The sequence below is a fragment of the Gymnodraco acuticeps genome, unplaced genomic scaffold (assembly GCF_902827175.1).
Source record: "Gymnodraco acuticeps unplaced genomic scaffold, fGymAcu1.1, whole genome shotgun sequence".
Lineage (NCBI taxonomy): Eukaryota > Metazoa > Chordata > Actinopteri > Perciformes > Bathydraconidae > Gymnodraco > Gymnodraco acuticeps.
In genome coordinates, this window is record NW_022992313.1 from 1,416,239 (window position 1) to 1,433,713 (window position 17,475).

General features: G+C 41.1%; 1 protein-coding gene across 1 annotated transcript in view; it reads right to left on the reverse strand.

The window, feature by feature from the left end:
• The window catches only part of LOC117541196 (patatin-like phospholipase domain-containing protein 7), a 94,199-nt gene that overhangs the window by 35,993 nt on the left and 40,731 nt on the right, over positions 1-17,475 (reverse strand). Inside the window, 4 exon segments of the mRNA XM_034208345.1 lie at positions 2,461-2,610; positions 3,493-3,682; positions 8,796-8,919; positions 9,394-9,525. Coding sequence (XP_034064236.1) covers positions 2,461-2,610; positions 3,493-3,682; positions 8,796-8,919; positions 9,394-9,525 — 596 coding nt within the window.

A 17,475-nucleotide genomic window follows, 5' to 3' on the forward strand; every position in this document is an offset into this window, starting at 1 on the left:
TTCCCTTCTAAAAGGGGTAAATTAATCATCTTTTTTCTCAAAGCAATGATACACCTGTGAGTTGGATGTAGAAAAGTCAAAATCAATATAGATGTTTTTATTTTAAAGTAAATTCAGATTGATCATAGTCAAAAAATGTAAATTATAGTTTCCGTACAAAAAAAACCCCATTACTTATTTTCATTTCATTTCAAACTTTTATTTAACCAGATTGATCCCATTGAGATCATAGATCTCTTTTTCAAGGGAGACCTGCACCTTATAGTGAAAAACACCCTTGAACAGTGGCGGCCGGCCCATAGGGGCGCTAGGGGTGCCGCCCCACCTCTTCCCACATAAAAAAAAAATATATATATAAAAAAATATTTTATTTTTTTTTAATGAACAAGGTCAATATTATATAATTGGTATCAGTAAAATGTATAATCTACAATAGAATATCGTTTAAAATTGTGTTACGACGTCTAAAGTTACTGATAAGTCACATGTTTCCTGCCTGGCCTTGCCCGTGTATCATTACCCTCTCTCGTCTGGGCGCTAAGAGAGGAGCCCTCAACCAGTGCAGCAGCATCCACTAGCAGCTGACTGTTGCTATCTGTAAACTATGCCTCCGAAACATAATTTCAGCCAATCAGCGTCGTCAAATCTGATGATCACCGGGCGCCAATGTCAGCGCCCGGTGCAGGGTTATGGCTAGAAAGGATCCGTCTTGTGTAAAACTCTCGCCAGAGTTTGCGAGTCACGTGGCTGAATGTTTACGTTTGGCAGGCAGCCTTTCAGTTACGATCGTTAACATCAGTGGGCCACAGCAAATGATGATGAGAAGCTAAACTATCTATTAATTATGGCAATTACAGGGAGTGTGATTGTAACTGTGTGTGACTAGCTGGATGCAAACAGGTAAACGCTGTCTTTTGTTTCCCATGCTTGCTCTTCAAACAGCCGGGGACAGATACTATGTGCCCGTGATAAATAAACACACACACACACACACACACACACACACACACATTTTATTGTATATAGTTGAGATTTGACAGCATCCATCAAACTAGATTTTTTTGCCTTAATGGTCTGTTTTCTAATATTTCTGTGTTTCTGAACCACGGCTGTGTCTGCATATAATGTTCGTATTTAGTCTCCTGATTTTAAATGGGAATTCAATCATTTGAGTGTTCCCAAAGAACCGGTGTTCTGCAGTTTGTGTGGGCCTACTGTACTGTTGCACAGTTTACTGTAGAAACTATGTCCAGGACAAGGTATTCGGAAGTTTTGGAAGATTCATAGCTAACCACACTGAAGATAATGGAGGTATTGATCAGTCTTCTCATATCTCTAACATCACCAGAAGTCATCATTTCCCGTGTTGTTTATTCACCATTACAATAGCCCCACCTAAAATAATTTCCACCAGCCGCCACTGCCCTTGAATGATGGGATAGTAGACAAAAAGCTTTAGGAATCCAAACTATAACATATAATAAGTACCCTGTATCAAGATTGATGCAAAACAAGTGAAAAAAAACCCCACTTCTGGGGTCATTTGGGTGTATTTGCCATATCTCTGGAACCCATCGGTCAATGTTGGTGATTGACACCTCTTTTGAACCAATAGAGCCAATAGAATCGAGGGGATGTTCCTAAATCCATCTAAACATTACCATTGGTGAATGAGACTGATGCGCAGCCAGCATGCCCAAAACCAGAAGCTCATACACTCTATATGAAAACTCTGTTTATTGACATAAATGTTATGATGGATTATCAGTAATCATTTCAAAGTGACAGAGACATTGGATTAACCTTCAGCAGCGTTTATATGCGTTTTAATGCCCTTGAACACAATTTTTGATCAGAAAACAGCAACGGTAAGGTTGGTCGCACAGTGATGATACTTATACCATTGGAATCTCAGCTTTCATATGATATCTAGTTTGTGCAGATTGCATGAAGTATAAAATATCGCTACCGTGAGTTATGTGCTAAGTGCGTTAGCACTCTTTCGCTTAATGCTAATTCAGACGCTCGGCGTTAGAGTTGTGTTTTGTTTCGGTAAGAACATTTCATATCGTCAGTTAGCTGAGTTTCTTCCCGTTAAGTGGGTATGACACATTAATAGGTTGTTAAATGTTAAGAAGCCCTGAGACACAGTTTTGCATGGGGTTTAACAGGTTAAGTATATTTTGATGCTCATACTTTAGTATTATTACTTGAGTAACATTTTCAATGCAGGACTTTTCTTTATTACTTTCTACACTCTGGTACTGCTAATATTATTAAGTACACGATCTGAGTACTTCTCCCAGCTCTGCCTGCTGCGGTGGAAGCAGGCCTGTGGTGCCTCTAAAAATGGCAAACTGGACCGTGTGTGTGTGTGTGTGTGTGTGTGTGTGTGTGTGTGTGTGTGTGTGTGTGTGTGTGTGTGTGTGTATGTGTGTGTGTGTGTGTGTGTGTGTGTACCGATGCCGCTGAGTGCCAGCTGCAGCTCCAGAGTGAAGGCTGTGAGGGGGACGTCCTCAGACACCGGCAGGATGGACACAGTGGACAGGTTTGAGGCTGGGTTCCCAACATCCCACTTGCTGGTGGGGGTGTGGAGGGCCAGACCACGAGCTGCAGGGCAGAGGAGGAGTTTTCTCACTACATATTTTAGGCAGAAAATAACTTTTTGGTTCGCAACATTCAATAAAAAACAATGTCTACTGAGTAAATCTTCCTTATTTATCTATTCTGCATTCTTGTATCTTAATCCATGCTAAAAGCCTAATTGATCTCCACATGTTAACTGATTCATATCAGCTGTTATAATGATACCCCAAAAGGGGGTAAGTCAACTCTTGTGACATTGAACCACAGAAATTGAACAGACCTGACATCCCAGGAGATGGAGCTATGCATTATTCTCCAAGAGTCTTTAATTAAATACCCTGAATCAAATGTCATTTAACCAAGCGTTTCAGCTCAGCTCTAATGTTGATTACCAAATCAAAATATTTCAACATTAATACCATTGCTACATAATTCTCCAAACATGTATTTTGTATGTTAATGCACCTAAATATGTTTGAGACATTACACCTGGCACTCACACAAACAAATACAACTACTGTAAGACTGAAACTAAATATATAAAAAACCTAAAACAAAACTTGCATACACACTGTAGTCCAGGGGTGTCCACATTTTTTTTTACTGAGGGCCACATACATAAAAGCATACGAAGGGCTGGGCCCCTCAATAGGAAGGGCATTTTTCAAGCTGGTTATGGAAATAAGTTATTTGGCTATTTTTATCAACTCATATTTGTTCGAAAATGTTCTCAACTTTAAGTTTCTGAATTAAAAAATGTGGGCTTATTAACACATGAATGCTACTGTTTAATATATGTTTACATACATATTTAAGAAGTACATTATAAGAAGTTTCATGTGTGGGCCATATTCCATTAGACTTTTAGAATTAGCTGCGGGCTAACAAAACGGGGGATGTAATTACCAGCCAGAGGTCCGCTGACCTGCTGCATGTTGCCCAGGATCTTCTCTCCCAGCAGGTGGATGAGCCTGGTCACCACCTGAGGATACCTCCTCTTGATGGAGTTCAGAGCGCCTTCAGGGAGCTTGGCGAGCTCCGAGTCCCGGATGGCGTGCACCGTGGTGGCTCGGTTCATGTGGGTCAGCGCCTCCACCTGCACAGGACACACAACAGCTGCTTGAATGAAGTTTAAGCACAAGTTATTGTTAACATGTTTACCCCCTGTACAATGTGCTTTGCAGGGAAGAGTTTCCCCTTAACCTGTGTAGCACATGCACAGTTTTGGTTCAGTATGTGGAAGTTGTCGGTTGATTATGTGCGAGCTCAATAAAGCAGTTAAAGTATACAAACGTTGTGTTTATTACGTTTAACATCGGTAGCAGAGGATGGTTTCTAACTATAAAACTCTGTCAAAGTTTGACGAAGCCATGCCCTACGAGTGTTGGAAAAATGAAGTCAATGTCTGGAGACGTGTTACAGAGCTCGACAAAAAGGAGGAAAAAGACCGAAAGTATGAAGCCTACTCGCATTTTGACGGCATTTCAAAGGACAGTGCCGTGTCCATGGCGGACTACATTATTGACTTTGAACAGAGATACAACCGGATGAAAAAGTATAACATGGTGTTTCCTGATGCTGTGCAACTGGCATTGATGGGGTGAATATAAATATTTCTGACTGAGTCGATGGGTCAGCCATTATTGACACTGCTTGCACTTCTTACAGTATGTGGAGAGAAATGGCTAGAAAACTACATGGAGGAACTTAGCCAAGAACAAGTTAATCAGATGCTGCAAACCGAAACTCCCAGTTGCAGGCCATTTCAATTTGGTGGTGGAAATGTAGTGAACTCTACAAGAAAAGTAAAACTACCAGCTAAAACAGGAAAGACAAAGTGCAGTGTTGAAGCTGAAGTGGTTTCAGCTGATATTCCACTTCTCCTAAGCAAAACGTCCCTGAAAACTGAACAGTTTTGGACATGGAAAATGACAGTGCTTAGATGTTTAAGCAGCCTGTACCTCTCGAGTTCACCAGTTCTGACCTCTACTATGTTGACATCAGAGACAAAGACACTGAGAAGGGACCAATTGTAGATGACGTTCTTGTAGTCACAAAAACATGTCTACTCGTGAGAAGTAGCAAGTTCTCCTGAAACTCTACAGTTTGGCCACGCATCAGCAGATCAACGACAAAGACTCATCGAAAGCTCTGGAATTAAAGACAAGGAATGTGTCAGTATTTTGGAACAAACAGTACGTAACTGTGACATTTGCCAGAGGTACAGCAGGACCAAGCCAAAGCCTGCTGTGGGTTTGCCTCTAGCCTCGGAGTACAATGAGACAGTAGCAGTGGACCTATATGAAGTGGAACCTGGTGTATGGTACTTCCATATCATCGAACACTTTACACATTTCAGTGCAGGGAACATTATGAAGACAAAAAATTCCATTTTCAACTCCTTCATTCGCACATGGATAAGTGTCCACAGCCCGCTACAGCGTCTTTACAGTGACAATGGAGGATAATTCAATAATAAGGAGATCAGAAACATGGCAGAAAACTTTAAAATTGAGTCCAGAACAGCAGGATACAGTCCCTGGAGCAACGGACTATTGGAGAGACACAATCAGACAAATCATCCAAAAGGTGAAATGGGAAAATGGATGTGACTGGCACACTGCCCTAGACTGGGTCCTTATGGCTAAGAACAGTATGCACAGTGTTCACATCAATTCGTTTTTAGTCAGAATCCTAACTTGCCTTCTGTGTTAGTTGATACACTCCCTGCTCTTGAGGGCACCACTGTAAGCGCTAGAGGAGAACAGATATCAGTACTGCACGCTTCCAGGAAAGCTTTCACAGAAGCTGAATGTTCAGAGAGAATAAGGAGGGCACTACACAAACAGCTTAGACCCACAGATGACAAGTACGAGACAGGTGACAAAGTATATTACAAACGAGCAGACTGCATAGAGTGGAAGGGTCCAGGTGTAGTTATTGGTCAGGATGGAGCTATCGTATTTGTGAGACATGGTGGTATTCTAGAGCAGTAGTTCTCAACTTCTTTATACATCCATGGGTACAACTTCAGATACAAATGAACACATAATGAAATATGACCCCCGGTTTGATGATTGACAGGTCACAGAACAATGGGAGCTATCTACCCTTATCCACAATTTAAAGTAAGTCACACAGACTCTCTCCTCTTTACTCTTCTCTCTGTGTGGAGCAGCAAGTTCAGCTGTCAGCACAAAGTGAAAAACAAACAATGGCATAACATATTATTAATATGTTGGGTAGTAATACATTTATTTATTTTCTTCTCAGAGTGTAGAATGCGTAGTTTATATGTTAGTATTTCTAAAAATCTCCTGGGGGAGAATCCCCTCAGACCCCCTTCTGGGGTGGGGTTTTCAGCATGTGGGCCTTTTTATGTTATACAGTTCAGCTTTGATTCCATCATCTCATTAAACCTTATTTAAAAGCATGCTTTAGTTCTGTGAAGGGATATAAGGGATATATGTACTGTGCTTCACTTTAATTAATATTGTATGCTGAAAAGCATGTACAGTGGGGCAAAAAAGTATTTAGTCAGCCACCAATTGTGCAAGTTCTCCCACTTAAAGATATGAGAGAGGCCTGTAATTTTCATCCTAGGTATACCTCAACTATGAGAGACAGAATGAGAAAAAAAAATCCAGAAAATCACATTGTCTGATTTTTAAAGAATGTATTTGCAAATTATGGTGGAAAATAAGTATTTGGTCAATAACAAAAGTTCATCTCAATACTTTGTTATATACCCTTTGTTGGCAATGACAGAGGTCAAACGTTTTCTGTAAGTCTTCACAAGGTTTTCACACACTGTTGCTGGTATTTTGGCCCATTCCTCCATGCAGATCTCCTCTAGAGCAGTGATGTTTTGGGGCTGTCGCTGGGCAACACGGACTTTCAACTCCCTCCAAAGATTTTCTAATCCCTAATGTCCGAGTGCAAGTGAATGCAGCACAAGACGCGAGCCTTGTAACCCCTCCCCCGGAGCGAGCTTGGAAATGTGATTGGCGGCGATTTTATTTGAACGGGACGGCACAAAACGAGAAGCATTCGGACCCAAGCACTGAAGGAATGAGGTATTTGTGGTCTACAATGACAGAGAAGAGACTGTCAGTGTGGCTGTACTCAGCATTGAATCAAAACGCACTAAAGCTGTTGATCTTACTAATTTTGTGAGGCGTTTTGCTGAACAAGATGGTAATCGCCGCAGTCAGCTGTTATAGGCATGCCAACTTGATGCTCTGCTCACGGATGACTCGATGAGCATAACAAACTATTAAGATGATGACCTTACGTGTGTAAATATATATTTTTCTGTGTGGGGGTCTGCCCTCAAAAAACAGTTTTAAGTCCTGAGAAAGTCAAATAAGACGGTGTGTAAAACTACACTGCCCAGCCAAAAAAAGTAACCATTTTGATTTAACTAGGCCAGTAGGTAAGGGCATTCCACTGGATAATAATACCCCTGCATTATAGCAACAACAACAATAATAATAATAGCAATAATAATAGCAATAATAATTGGGAGGGGGGGCGCGGCTGTTCTTATGTTCTCTGAGGGGAGGCTCACCTTCCCACACTTTGAAAACCCCTGCTCTAGACGGTGTCATGTTAACACACAGGACGAGGATAAGCAAACTATACAAGATGATCCCGACAGACAGGCAGAAAGTGAGGATATTACTTTAGTCAATGCAGCACATAGCGCAGAGAGTGAACACAATGCAGACTATGAACAGGGCAGCAGCAGCCATATTAAGTAGATGTAGGAGAAGTACTACACTCACCCATGACACATATAAATGTGACACAGACTGAAACACAGCACAATGTATATGTTAACCCTGTGACTTCTTCAGGTGTAAAGTTGAAAGCATGTCAGACTGTAACATTTACAGAAATTACGGTGTTCAACATCGAGCCACAGTTTTAGGCAGAGGCAAAGCCACAGGTAAGCACAAAAACTGGTATAACCTGCAACATCTTGAATCTGATGGCAGTGATGGAAAAAAGGAGTCACTTGACTTGTCAATTGTTGATAGTCTTAACATTGAAACTGAAAATATGGATTCTGATGTACTTATAGCGAAAGACATCTAATTTGATGCAGCTAAACAGGAATAAATAATCAACTGGCAGAATAATTATATTTTTGAATAAATTGAAGATGCAGGGCAGAAATGCATCTCCACAAGATGGGTCTGCAGTCTCAAAGAAACTTCCAAAGGCATTGTGCCCGAAGCTAGACTTGTAGCCTGAGGTTTTGAATAAGTTAATGTCCATGAGTTACAGAGAGATTCCCCAACCTTTGCTTCAGAATCACTTAGACTGCTGTTAGCAGTGATTTGTCAAAATCAGTGGCAAGTCTATTCTATGGACATCAAATCAGCATTTTTGCAAGGCATGGAGCTGTCAAGAGATATTTACTCTATTACTCTACTGAAGTCTGACGTCCATGTTGGACGTGAGGAGAACGAACATTTCTGCTATGTGGGGATGGATTTTACTACTGTTAAAGGGGTAGTTCAGGTACATCAGCATAGTTACATTGATAACCTACAGCTGCTACATTTACAAGCAGCACATGCTGTACAGAGGCAGCCCCCCTTAAAGAAACTGAAAAAGAGGTAAAAAATAGGACAGATAGTATTCGTTGCTAAGCAGACCAGACCAGATGTCATGTTTAACACTTGTAGTTTAGCATCAGATATTAAAAATGCTACAGTACAGTCTGTCCATGAAGTGAATAAAGTTGTCTGTAAACTTAAGTCAGAAAAGGTGACCCTCAAGTTTCAACATTTGGGTGACAATAATGCTCTTAACCTCATTTTTTTCAGTGATATTACCCTTGGAAATCTGTCAGACGGAGGTCAGATGGAATAGATAATGCTATCAACCCTCTTTGCAGAGCTCACCACTGGAGATATTGGCCCGCCTCCAGCACATCCAACTCCATTCATCACATCCAGTGCCAGGAGAGCTAATCCACATCTCCTCAAAGCCGGATCTTCAGTATATTCTTCACCCCACTTCCTATTCAATCCTGATATTCTCTCAATATCAGGATTGATCGCCAAAGACTATTAAAATGTCTTTCATATCACGCCTGTGTCAACACATTTTCTTTTAACAAAAAACAAAGCCTTACCTGATTGAACTGTCCCCAGTTTGTCAATGGAGTGTCTAATCAGCAGTTTGTGAACACTCACCACACCAATGAGATCCCCACGGCCATACTCTCCAGCCAGCTCCTTTTTCCCATCATCCTTTGCAATGACAGAGCGGAGTCGGCCACTCAGCACGATGAAGGTGCTGTCTGACTTGTCCCCCTGTCTGAAACCAATAAGGAATTAAAAGATTCAACATCTCCCCACATTTTCATTCATTTAGTTAGAATTATTGTTTCTTTCTCTTAATGGCTTTAAAATGATGGTTTGTGAAATGAATGCAGTATACTCTAAAAGTAAAACAAATCATAATAATACAATTAAATCATAAAAATAGCACTTTTTCTTGCACTCAAGTTCACCTGCAATAAAACATCACCGCAATCAACAAGAGAACACACATATATGCTATCATTGTATTGGCATGAACATTTTTACAACTGATTTTTAAAATGATTTTCTTTAGTTGCATGCTTTTGTTAGTTGTTCTAGTATCCCCAATGTACAAAATGAACATTGGACATAAATGATTAGGATAAGCTTAACAAAGGTGTGTTTTCATGGTGTAATAAAGTTTATTTCATATAAATATATCTAATTAGTGTTGATGTGAGTTGTGTCAGTATTTAATCGTAAATACCTGTAAACAGCACGGCCAGCCTCCACAGCCATCCAGTCCAGGGCGAAGTCAATCTGCCGGACGAAAGGCGAGACCCTCTTCACCACAGTGTGAGCGACGTTCAGCACCACCCGGGGATCCTCGCGCATCATCCTGCAACGTTAAAAAACATGCATCCAGTGTTGTGAGGAGAAGAACACACTTTGGTATCACAATGAAATGCCTAAATGTTTGTGAGCTTCAAGAGTCAAAAGAGGTTTCTCATTTCTCTAACTCCCCTCCTCGACTCCTATCCTCGATACTTAGTCCCTCCCGCAGGAGATGCGAGCGGAGGAGCCGAGGAGGGGAGCCGAGGAGAGAGGAGTGGAAGCAGCAGGCGGTTAGAGAAATGAGAACTCCTCTCCTCTGAGCGGTCATTTTAAAGAGACGTCCATTAATGATGACAGGAGGCACAGCACTCTGTCTGATGGACAGATGTGTTCATGACCACTTATATATTTACTTTGATTCATTCACAGTGCGGTATAATGAGACAATAACAGGCTACAGATGCGGACATATACACACACATTATTTACATAAATATATACAATTTCAGAATCAAACAAGTATGAGAGCACTCTCATAATAACGTAACACTATCAGAGACTGGATATATCCCCCCCCCTCTGGTCGCTACAATGGGGAACTGAAATTACGGGCCAAGAGTTTTATTTACAAGTATTAAAAGTAAGCATACGACACCAAACACACACACACACACACACACACACACACACACACACACACACACACACACACACACACACACACACACACACACCTCCTAAAGCATATAATATATCAGGCTACAGCCATTGTGTATTTTATTATGTGAAGCACTGAATGGTTTTAGAAAAATATCGACTCTTTGTTTGTAGATACTAAACTAAAGCAAATAAAGAGAGTAGGCCTGTTATACTGAGTGATATATATTTTACACACTGCTCTGCTTTCTGCACGGACCTCACAGCTGTTCTCACTGTAAACATCGCCTTGCGATTAAAGCAGTTAATAAAACAATATCCAGGGGATGCATGCAGAGCTGTCATTGGCTGAGATAAGTCGTGCCGTGTGTCACGACAGACGGATCAAAATGCTGTTTCTAGCCATCCCAAATAATTAAAATATATAAAAAAGATATACATACTGCATGTGCCAAAATACACACCTGTACACCCACTTGAGTATATATACAAAAAAACCTACTCATACACACATATTCACTAATTAAAAAGGTATAAATAAAAAGGCACAACAGTAAATATATAAAAACGATATACTTATATGTGTACATTCACACCTGTACACCCATTTATATTTATATATATATATGGTTCATTCCAGAATTGGAGGACATTTCATGTCCCCCATATAAGAAATCTAATAATCCATGTCCAAAATGCTAAAACATGCACTTGTTGTGTTAAACATACTTGTCTTGAGACAAAATGTATATAAAGTTGTAGAAAAAGTGGTTTCAAAATATTATTTAAATGATCAAATAGCTCTCGAACATCCCCTAAAATGGCATTTTTCTCTTGTCCCCGCTTCTTGGTGACCAACTTGCATGTCAAATATAACATTTAAAATAGGGATTTTATTTACTTTTTTTTGTATTATTCTATATGTCTCTTGTAATGGTAAAATCAATTTGTTAAATCATAAACATATTTTAAATAACAGTAATTTTGCACAAATCAAATCAAATCAAATCAAGTTTTATTTATATAGCACATTTATAAACGATTTTTGGTCGAGCCAAAGTGCTGTACATATAATAAAAACAGCCTACAGAAGGTGTGTCCCTCAACATGCGTTCAACCCTATTACCCAAACCTTTTTAGATTGGCACAGGAAGTGAAAAAACTGTAAATCAGATGACACAGTGGAAGTGACATCAGCAAGCCATGTGCTAGTGCCATGGGTAGACCACAACACAAGTCCTCTCTTTTATTTTTCATATTTTTACAATCTTTTCAGTCTTAAAAGAGTGTGGCACTCTGACCCACTCAACCCTGTTACTGATATTATCAGAATAAAGCATATTAGTTTCAAAGTTATCTTTCTTGCATTAGATATCCAAGTTTGTCCTTGCCTTGAAAGTAGCATTACATGCTACATCTAGCAATAATTCCTGAGGTTAAAGCTCAAATTAGCATTGATTTTCAACCCTGTTACTTTCAACCCTGTTACTATAATTAGAGTAACAGGGGTAATTCTTCATTGGAAAATATACATTTGATGCCTAGCTGGGCAAATCACTTTTGTTGATGGTTTATTGTCTGTTTTTCCTAAATACATAAAATAAAAGGTTCATTTTTCAAAAATGTTGGTGTCTAAATTGTCCTCCAATTCTGGAATGACCCATATATATATATATATCTCTACTCTCTCATCAACTGGGTTCTCCCCGTTTGAACTCTTATATGGACATGAGGTAAGAGGCCCACTTTCTTTGCTCAAAACCCACTGGGAAAAGAGGTATGACAGATATGCCCGGGAGAGGAGCTTTTCCGCTGAACAAAAGGTTTTGGTTATGCTCTCCACACAAGACAACAAACTCCTCGCAAAATGGCAAGGGCCTTATGAGGTAAAGCAGAAAATGGGTCCAACCCAAGCGACAAACTCTGGGGAAGAGCCGGGAGGCCAATACGGAAGTGCCACACACTGCAGTTCATCTAGTGGCCAGTAGGAGCAGTCTGCAGAAGGGAGCAATTTCCATAGACCCCCATGTTAAAATGCCCAACTTTACAGCAGAAATAAACATGTTTACATCGTGGTTAAAAAAAAAATATTCTCTGTATAGTTCCCCCCTTCGTGAATATGGATTGGGGGGGTGCATTTTTTCTCAACTCATCTGTTTAATTAATATTAAGCCTTAAAGTTATGCATATATTAGGGCGTGGTCACATTGAGTGACGGCTCTGTGAAGTGACTGCTGCTGATAGCTTCTTGTCTCTCTGCTACCTGCTCCGTGAAGCTACAGGGAGTCCCTGTCAGGGACTCTGCCTGCTCAGTTCATCCAGGGAACACAAGTTGAAGCCGGCCGTGGTTGTTTGTTCTTCATGCTTATATATCGGACTATTGTGACTCGCTCTGCGGTTGAAACAGACGGTGCATGAATGCGGTTTTGCGGTAAGTGAAATTCGAGTACTTTATGTATGTGTTAATGATTTCAATCAGCTACGTAATGAATGTGAAGGCTTGGGTTAGCCTGTAAGCGAGTGGTAGCTACATCGGTGCTAATGATGCTAATCGTAGTCTCCAAGTTAAGTGGGATAATACTGTACAACAAACGGCTTCTGTTTGAGGTTGATAAAATAAGGTCATCCTTGTAACTTAGAGATATTTTATTATGTAGGTAGGAACTGTATGCATCGCTAAGGTTAATTTAAATTGGCTATGCTCAAGTATGTAGACAAGCTAATGTCGAAGTAGTGTATGTGAAATCAACCTCACAATAAGATGTGTGTATATTACAAATAATAATGTCATATTTCAAGATGATTACTTAGATATTACAATATGGTTGGTTGAGCTGGAGTTTATTATTGAGCTTACACGTTAACGTCACAGTCATCTGAAGAACGAACCCAAACCTTGTTGTTTTTATTAATTGCATTACCAAATTGGTATCAAATAAACAGTAAGCATTGGTAACACAACTTCCAAAGTTACAGTAAAATAAAAAGGACCCTGACTCGGACAATACACAATCCAACATGTTCAACAGAAGAGAATAAGTTATATTGTTTGTACACATGGTACTTTACATATATATCTGTTTGTTTAAGGTGTCCAGGTGATGCAGACAGGCTGGACCAGAGAGTGAGAGACAGAACTGGACTCCTCACAGCAGTGAACTTCAGCACAGGTACAAAGACTCTATGTTTCATACTGTACAAAGAATCAAGAAAGATATTGGTTTAAATAAATGAAGTATTGACTTGAATACTGTATTGACCTGATATACATTCCATTAAACAATACTAAATACTAGATCACCTACACATCAGTTAAGTTGAGGGTTTTTTCCATGCAAAAAGTTACATTTAGATATTTAGCAATATGACTTTGTTAGCTTTCTAATTTAATGTATTGAAGGCAAAGATATTTAACACATAGTGTCAGGAAAGTGTCAGGAAAGGACATGCCTGAAAGACACGACTCAACATTTTCTCCTTCTCTGAGGGTCAAGAAGAACATCCAAGAGGAACATTAAAAGCTGATGTTATGAGATTTTAAGACCAGTACAGGACATTCACTAAGAAACTACTTTTATCTAGCCCCTCATGCTATAATCATGTGTATTTTCTCCATTCCTGTTCATGTGTCTTCTCGCAATTATCACTGGCCCCGTGTATCTCCTAATCGCTATAACCGGCCTGCTCTCGTCTATCCCACATGCTCCACTGAGATCCAACATCTAGTTTCAGTTGGCCTGTGGAACTGCCAGTCAGCTGTTCCTAAGGCTGACTTCATCTCTGGCTACGCCTCCCTGCAGACCCTGGATTTCCTTGCTCTCACTGAGACCTGGATTACTCCATCAAACACATCCACCCCTGCAGCTCTCTCCACTGCATATTCCTTCTCCCATACACCCAGACCCACTGGCAGAGGAGGTGGCACTGGTCTCCTGCTCTCTCCCAAATTGAGCTTTTCCCTCTTCAAGCTACCTAACTTCACTCCTTCCACCTTTGAATTCCATGCCGTCACAGTAACCCATCCTATACAATTAACCATTGTTGTTCTCTACCATCCACCAGGCGCCTTGGGGGACTTCTTGGAGGAATTAGATAATCTCCTCTCACACATCCCTGAAACTGGCCCTCCCGCTGTACTTCTCGGAGACTTCAACCTCCAGACAGGGAAGATAGACGAACTAACATCTCTGTTAACCGCCTTTGGTTCTCGCTGTCTCCATCCCCACCGACTCATAAAGCTGGCAATGTCCTTGATCTCATAGTCTCAAGGAACTGCACTGCTTCTAACCTCTCTGTAAACCCGCTCCACACATCCAATCACTTCTTCATTTCATTCTCTCTACCCCTTTCCAAACATAACAAACTAATCTCTTCTCATCCTGCACCTGTCCGCCGTAACCTTCGTTCCCTCTCCCCCTCTACCTTTGCCTCGTCGGTGCTCTCAGCCCTCCCTTCCTCTGACTCGTTCCAACTCCTGCCTCCAAACTCTGCTGCAGAAACTCTCCTCTCTACTCTCTCATCCTCTCTGGACTCTCTCTGTCCTCTCACATCTCGGCAGGCTCGTCAGTCCCCTTCTATTCCCTGGCTAAATGACGCACTGCGTGCTAATAGAACCGTCCTTAGGGCAGCAGAGCGGAAACGGTGGAAATCCAAACACCATGACGACCTCCTAACCTATCAGGCTCTCCTCTCCTCTTTCTCTGCTTCGATCTCTCAGGCAAAAAGCACTTTCTTTCAAGATAAGATCCAATCTTCCTATTCCAATCCCAAAAAACTATTTTCCATCTTCTCCACCCTCTTGGACCCTCCCCCCTCCTCACTTCTGTCAAGCGACTTTGTTAACCACTTTGAAAAAAAGGTTGATGATATTCGCTCTTCTTTTTCTGACTCACCTTTACTCACCGCTGGGTCACCAGACCCTCCTTCCACCCACACACTGACCTCCTTTTCCCCTCTCTCTCCAAGTGAGGTTCTTACCCTCATTACCTCTGCCCGCCCTACCACCTGTCCTCTGGACCCTATCCCTTCAAACCTCCTTCAGACTATCGCTCCAAATATTCTACCGTTTCTCTCCCATTTCATCAACACTTTTCTAACTTCTGGTCACTTTCCAAACAGTCTCAAGGAGGCAAGAGTAAACCCTCTCCTAAAGAAACCCACTCTCAACTAGGGCTGTGCAATTTAATCAATCCTGCAATATATATCGATATTTAGTTTTCCGAGAAAGTATCGATATTTCAGCCGCGGGTATCGATACATTAAGTCTGATAACTGTGTTCGTTATTCTCGCGTCCAGGAGAGAAGCTTTAAAAAGGAGACTAATTGAGTCTCTGAGAAGGTTCAAATGTATACTTTAATTAATAAAAAGCGCGGTAATGTTACAAGCAGAAGATGGTTCAGTCAGAAAAACAGCTGTGTTCTGGCTCTCGAGCGAAGGGAAGAGAGCGAGCTCCACCTTTCCATCTGTTAAATATCCTCTGCTGGCTCCTCCCTGTGGGCCGGTTGGCGCTGCTGGGGGCCGGCCCTCCACGTCTCCAATGTTCGTTGTTGCGCATTACAGAGGATTCAGACATTGTACATTAAATATATAACTAAACACGCCTTTTCTCCTCCTTATCTCTTTCATGACTTTTCATTTAATACATTTTAAATGCCATAATCAATACTCCAAAAATACCTCACGGCTGGTATCATTTCCGGTAGTTCTGGATGTTGTCTCATGCTACCCACGTCTGTAAACAAACGTATTCAAATAAACTGTACCTTCATTTAATATTCAGCAATAATAATATCTCGACGTCTATAGCTGTAGTGTTGAAATCAGTAGGTTTCGATGTGCAACACTCCATGTCATATCGCTACTAAATTCACCTCTATAGTAAATGGTATATTAGCCACATGCTAAATGCTAACCGGAGATGAAGGGTTTTCAGAATAAAAGCTTAACAACTGGTTGTGCACAAGAACTTCTGGTTTTTCAGTATAAAACAGCATTTAAACTGATGGTATGTTTAAGGTACTTTATGCCATCAAAACATTGATTTTAATTTCTAACAAGTCCCATTCAAATCCCCTGTGTTCCGCCACCTGCTGCACCTTTTAATTCTCCATTGTGATACTGCACTTTATGTACTTACGTTTCAAAGGCTTGTAAGCTAGTTTGCATTGTTTCAATAAATGAAACTAATTTTCTCACCACATCTTTTGATTCATTTTGTCCAGCATTTGCAAGCTGTAGACTCTCTGTCAGAGCCATATATTGTATAATTGATGCTTTCAGTTTTCAGTTGAATTAATTCAATCCAAGTCAATGGAACACTCAAGATGTCACCAAAATCACACTGTCCCTTTAAAATCTTTCAGAAAATGATATAAGTGTATCGAATTATATCGAATCGTATCGTTGGCTGAATATCGTGATATATATCGTATTGTGAGCTGAATATCGTGTATCGTATCGTATCGTGAGATTAGTGTATCGCTACAGCCCTACTCTCAACCCGTCTGATGTTATAAACTACAGGCCTGTCTCTCTACTCCCGTTCCTGTCTAAAACACTTGAACGCGCTGTCTTTAAATAACTCTCCTGTTATCTCCATCAGAACAAACTTCTGGATCCGCACCAGTTTGGTTTCAAGGCAGGTCACTCCACAGAAACTGCTCTCATTGCTGTCACTGAGGAACTGCACACTGCCAAAGCAGCATCCCTCTCCTCTGTCATCATCCTGTTGGACCTGTGTGCTGCATTCGACACGGTGAACCATCAGATCCTCCTTCACACTCTCCAAGAACTTGGAGTTTCAGGCTCTGCACTTTCCCTCTTCACCTCATACCTCAAAGACCGTACCTACAGGGTAACTTGGAGAGGGTCCGAGTCCGACCCTTGTCAATTAACTACAGGGGTCCCTCAGGGCTCTGTTCTTGGTCCACTCCTCTTCTCCCTGTACACAAACTCGCTCGGATCAGTCATTAGCCCGCATGGTTTTTCTTACCACTGCTACGCTGACGACACCCAATTAATTCTGTCCTTTCCCCGCTCAGAGACCCAGGTCGTCGCACGCATCTCTGCTTGTCTAGCTGACATCTCTCAGTGGATGTCTGCTCATCACCTCAAGCTCAACCTTGACAAGACTGAACTGCTTTTTCTTCCGGGAAAAGATTGTCCCACTCTTGACCTAACAATCAACATCGGCACCTCTGTTGTTTCCCCGACTCAGACTGCAAGGAATCTGGGTGTGATCCTAGATAACAACCTGTCCTTCACTGCAAACATCGCTGCTACAACCCGTTGCTGCAGATACACACTTTACAACATCAGGAAGATACGTCCCCAGCTGACCCAGAAAGCCACACAGGT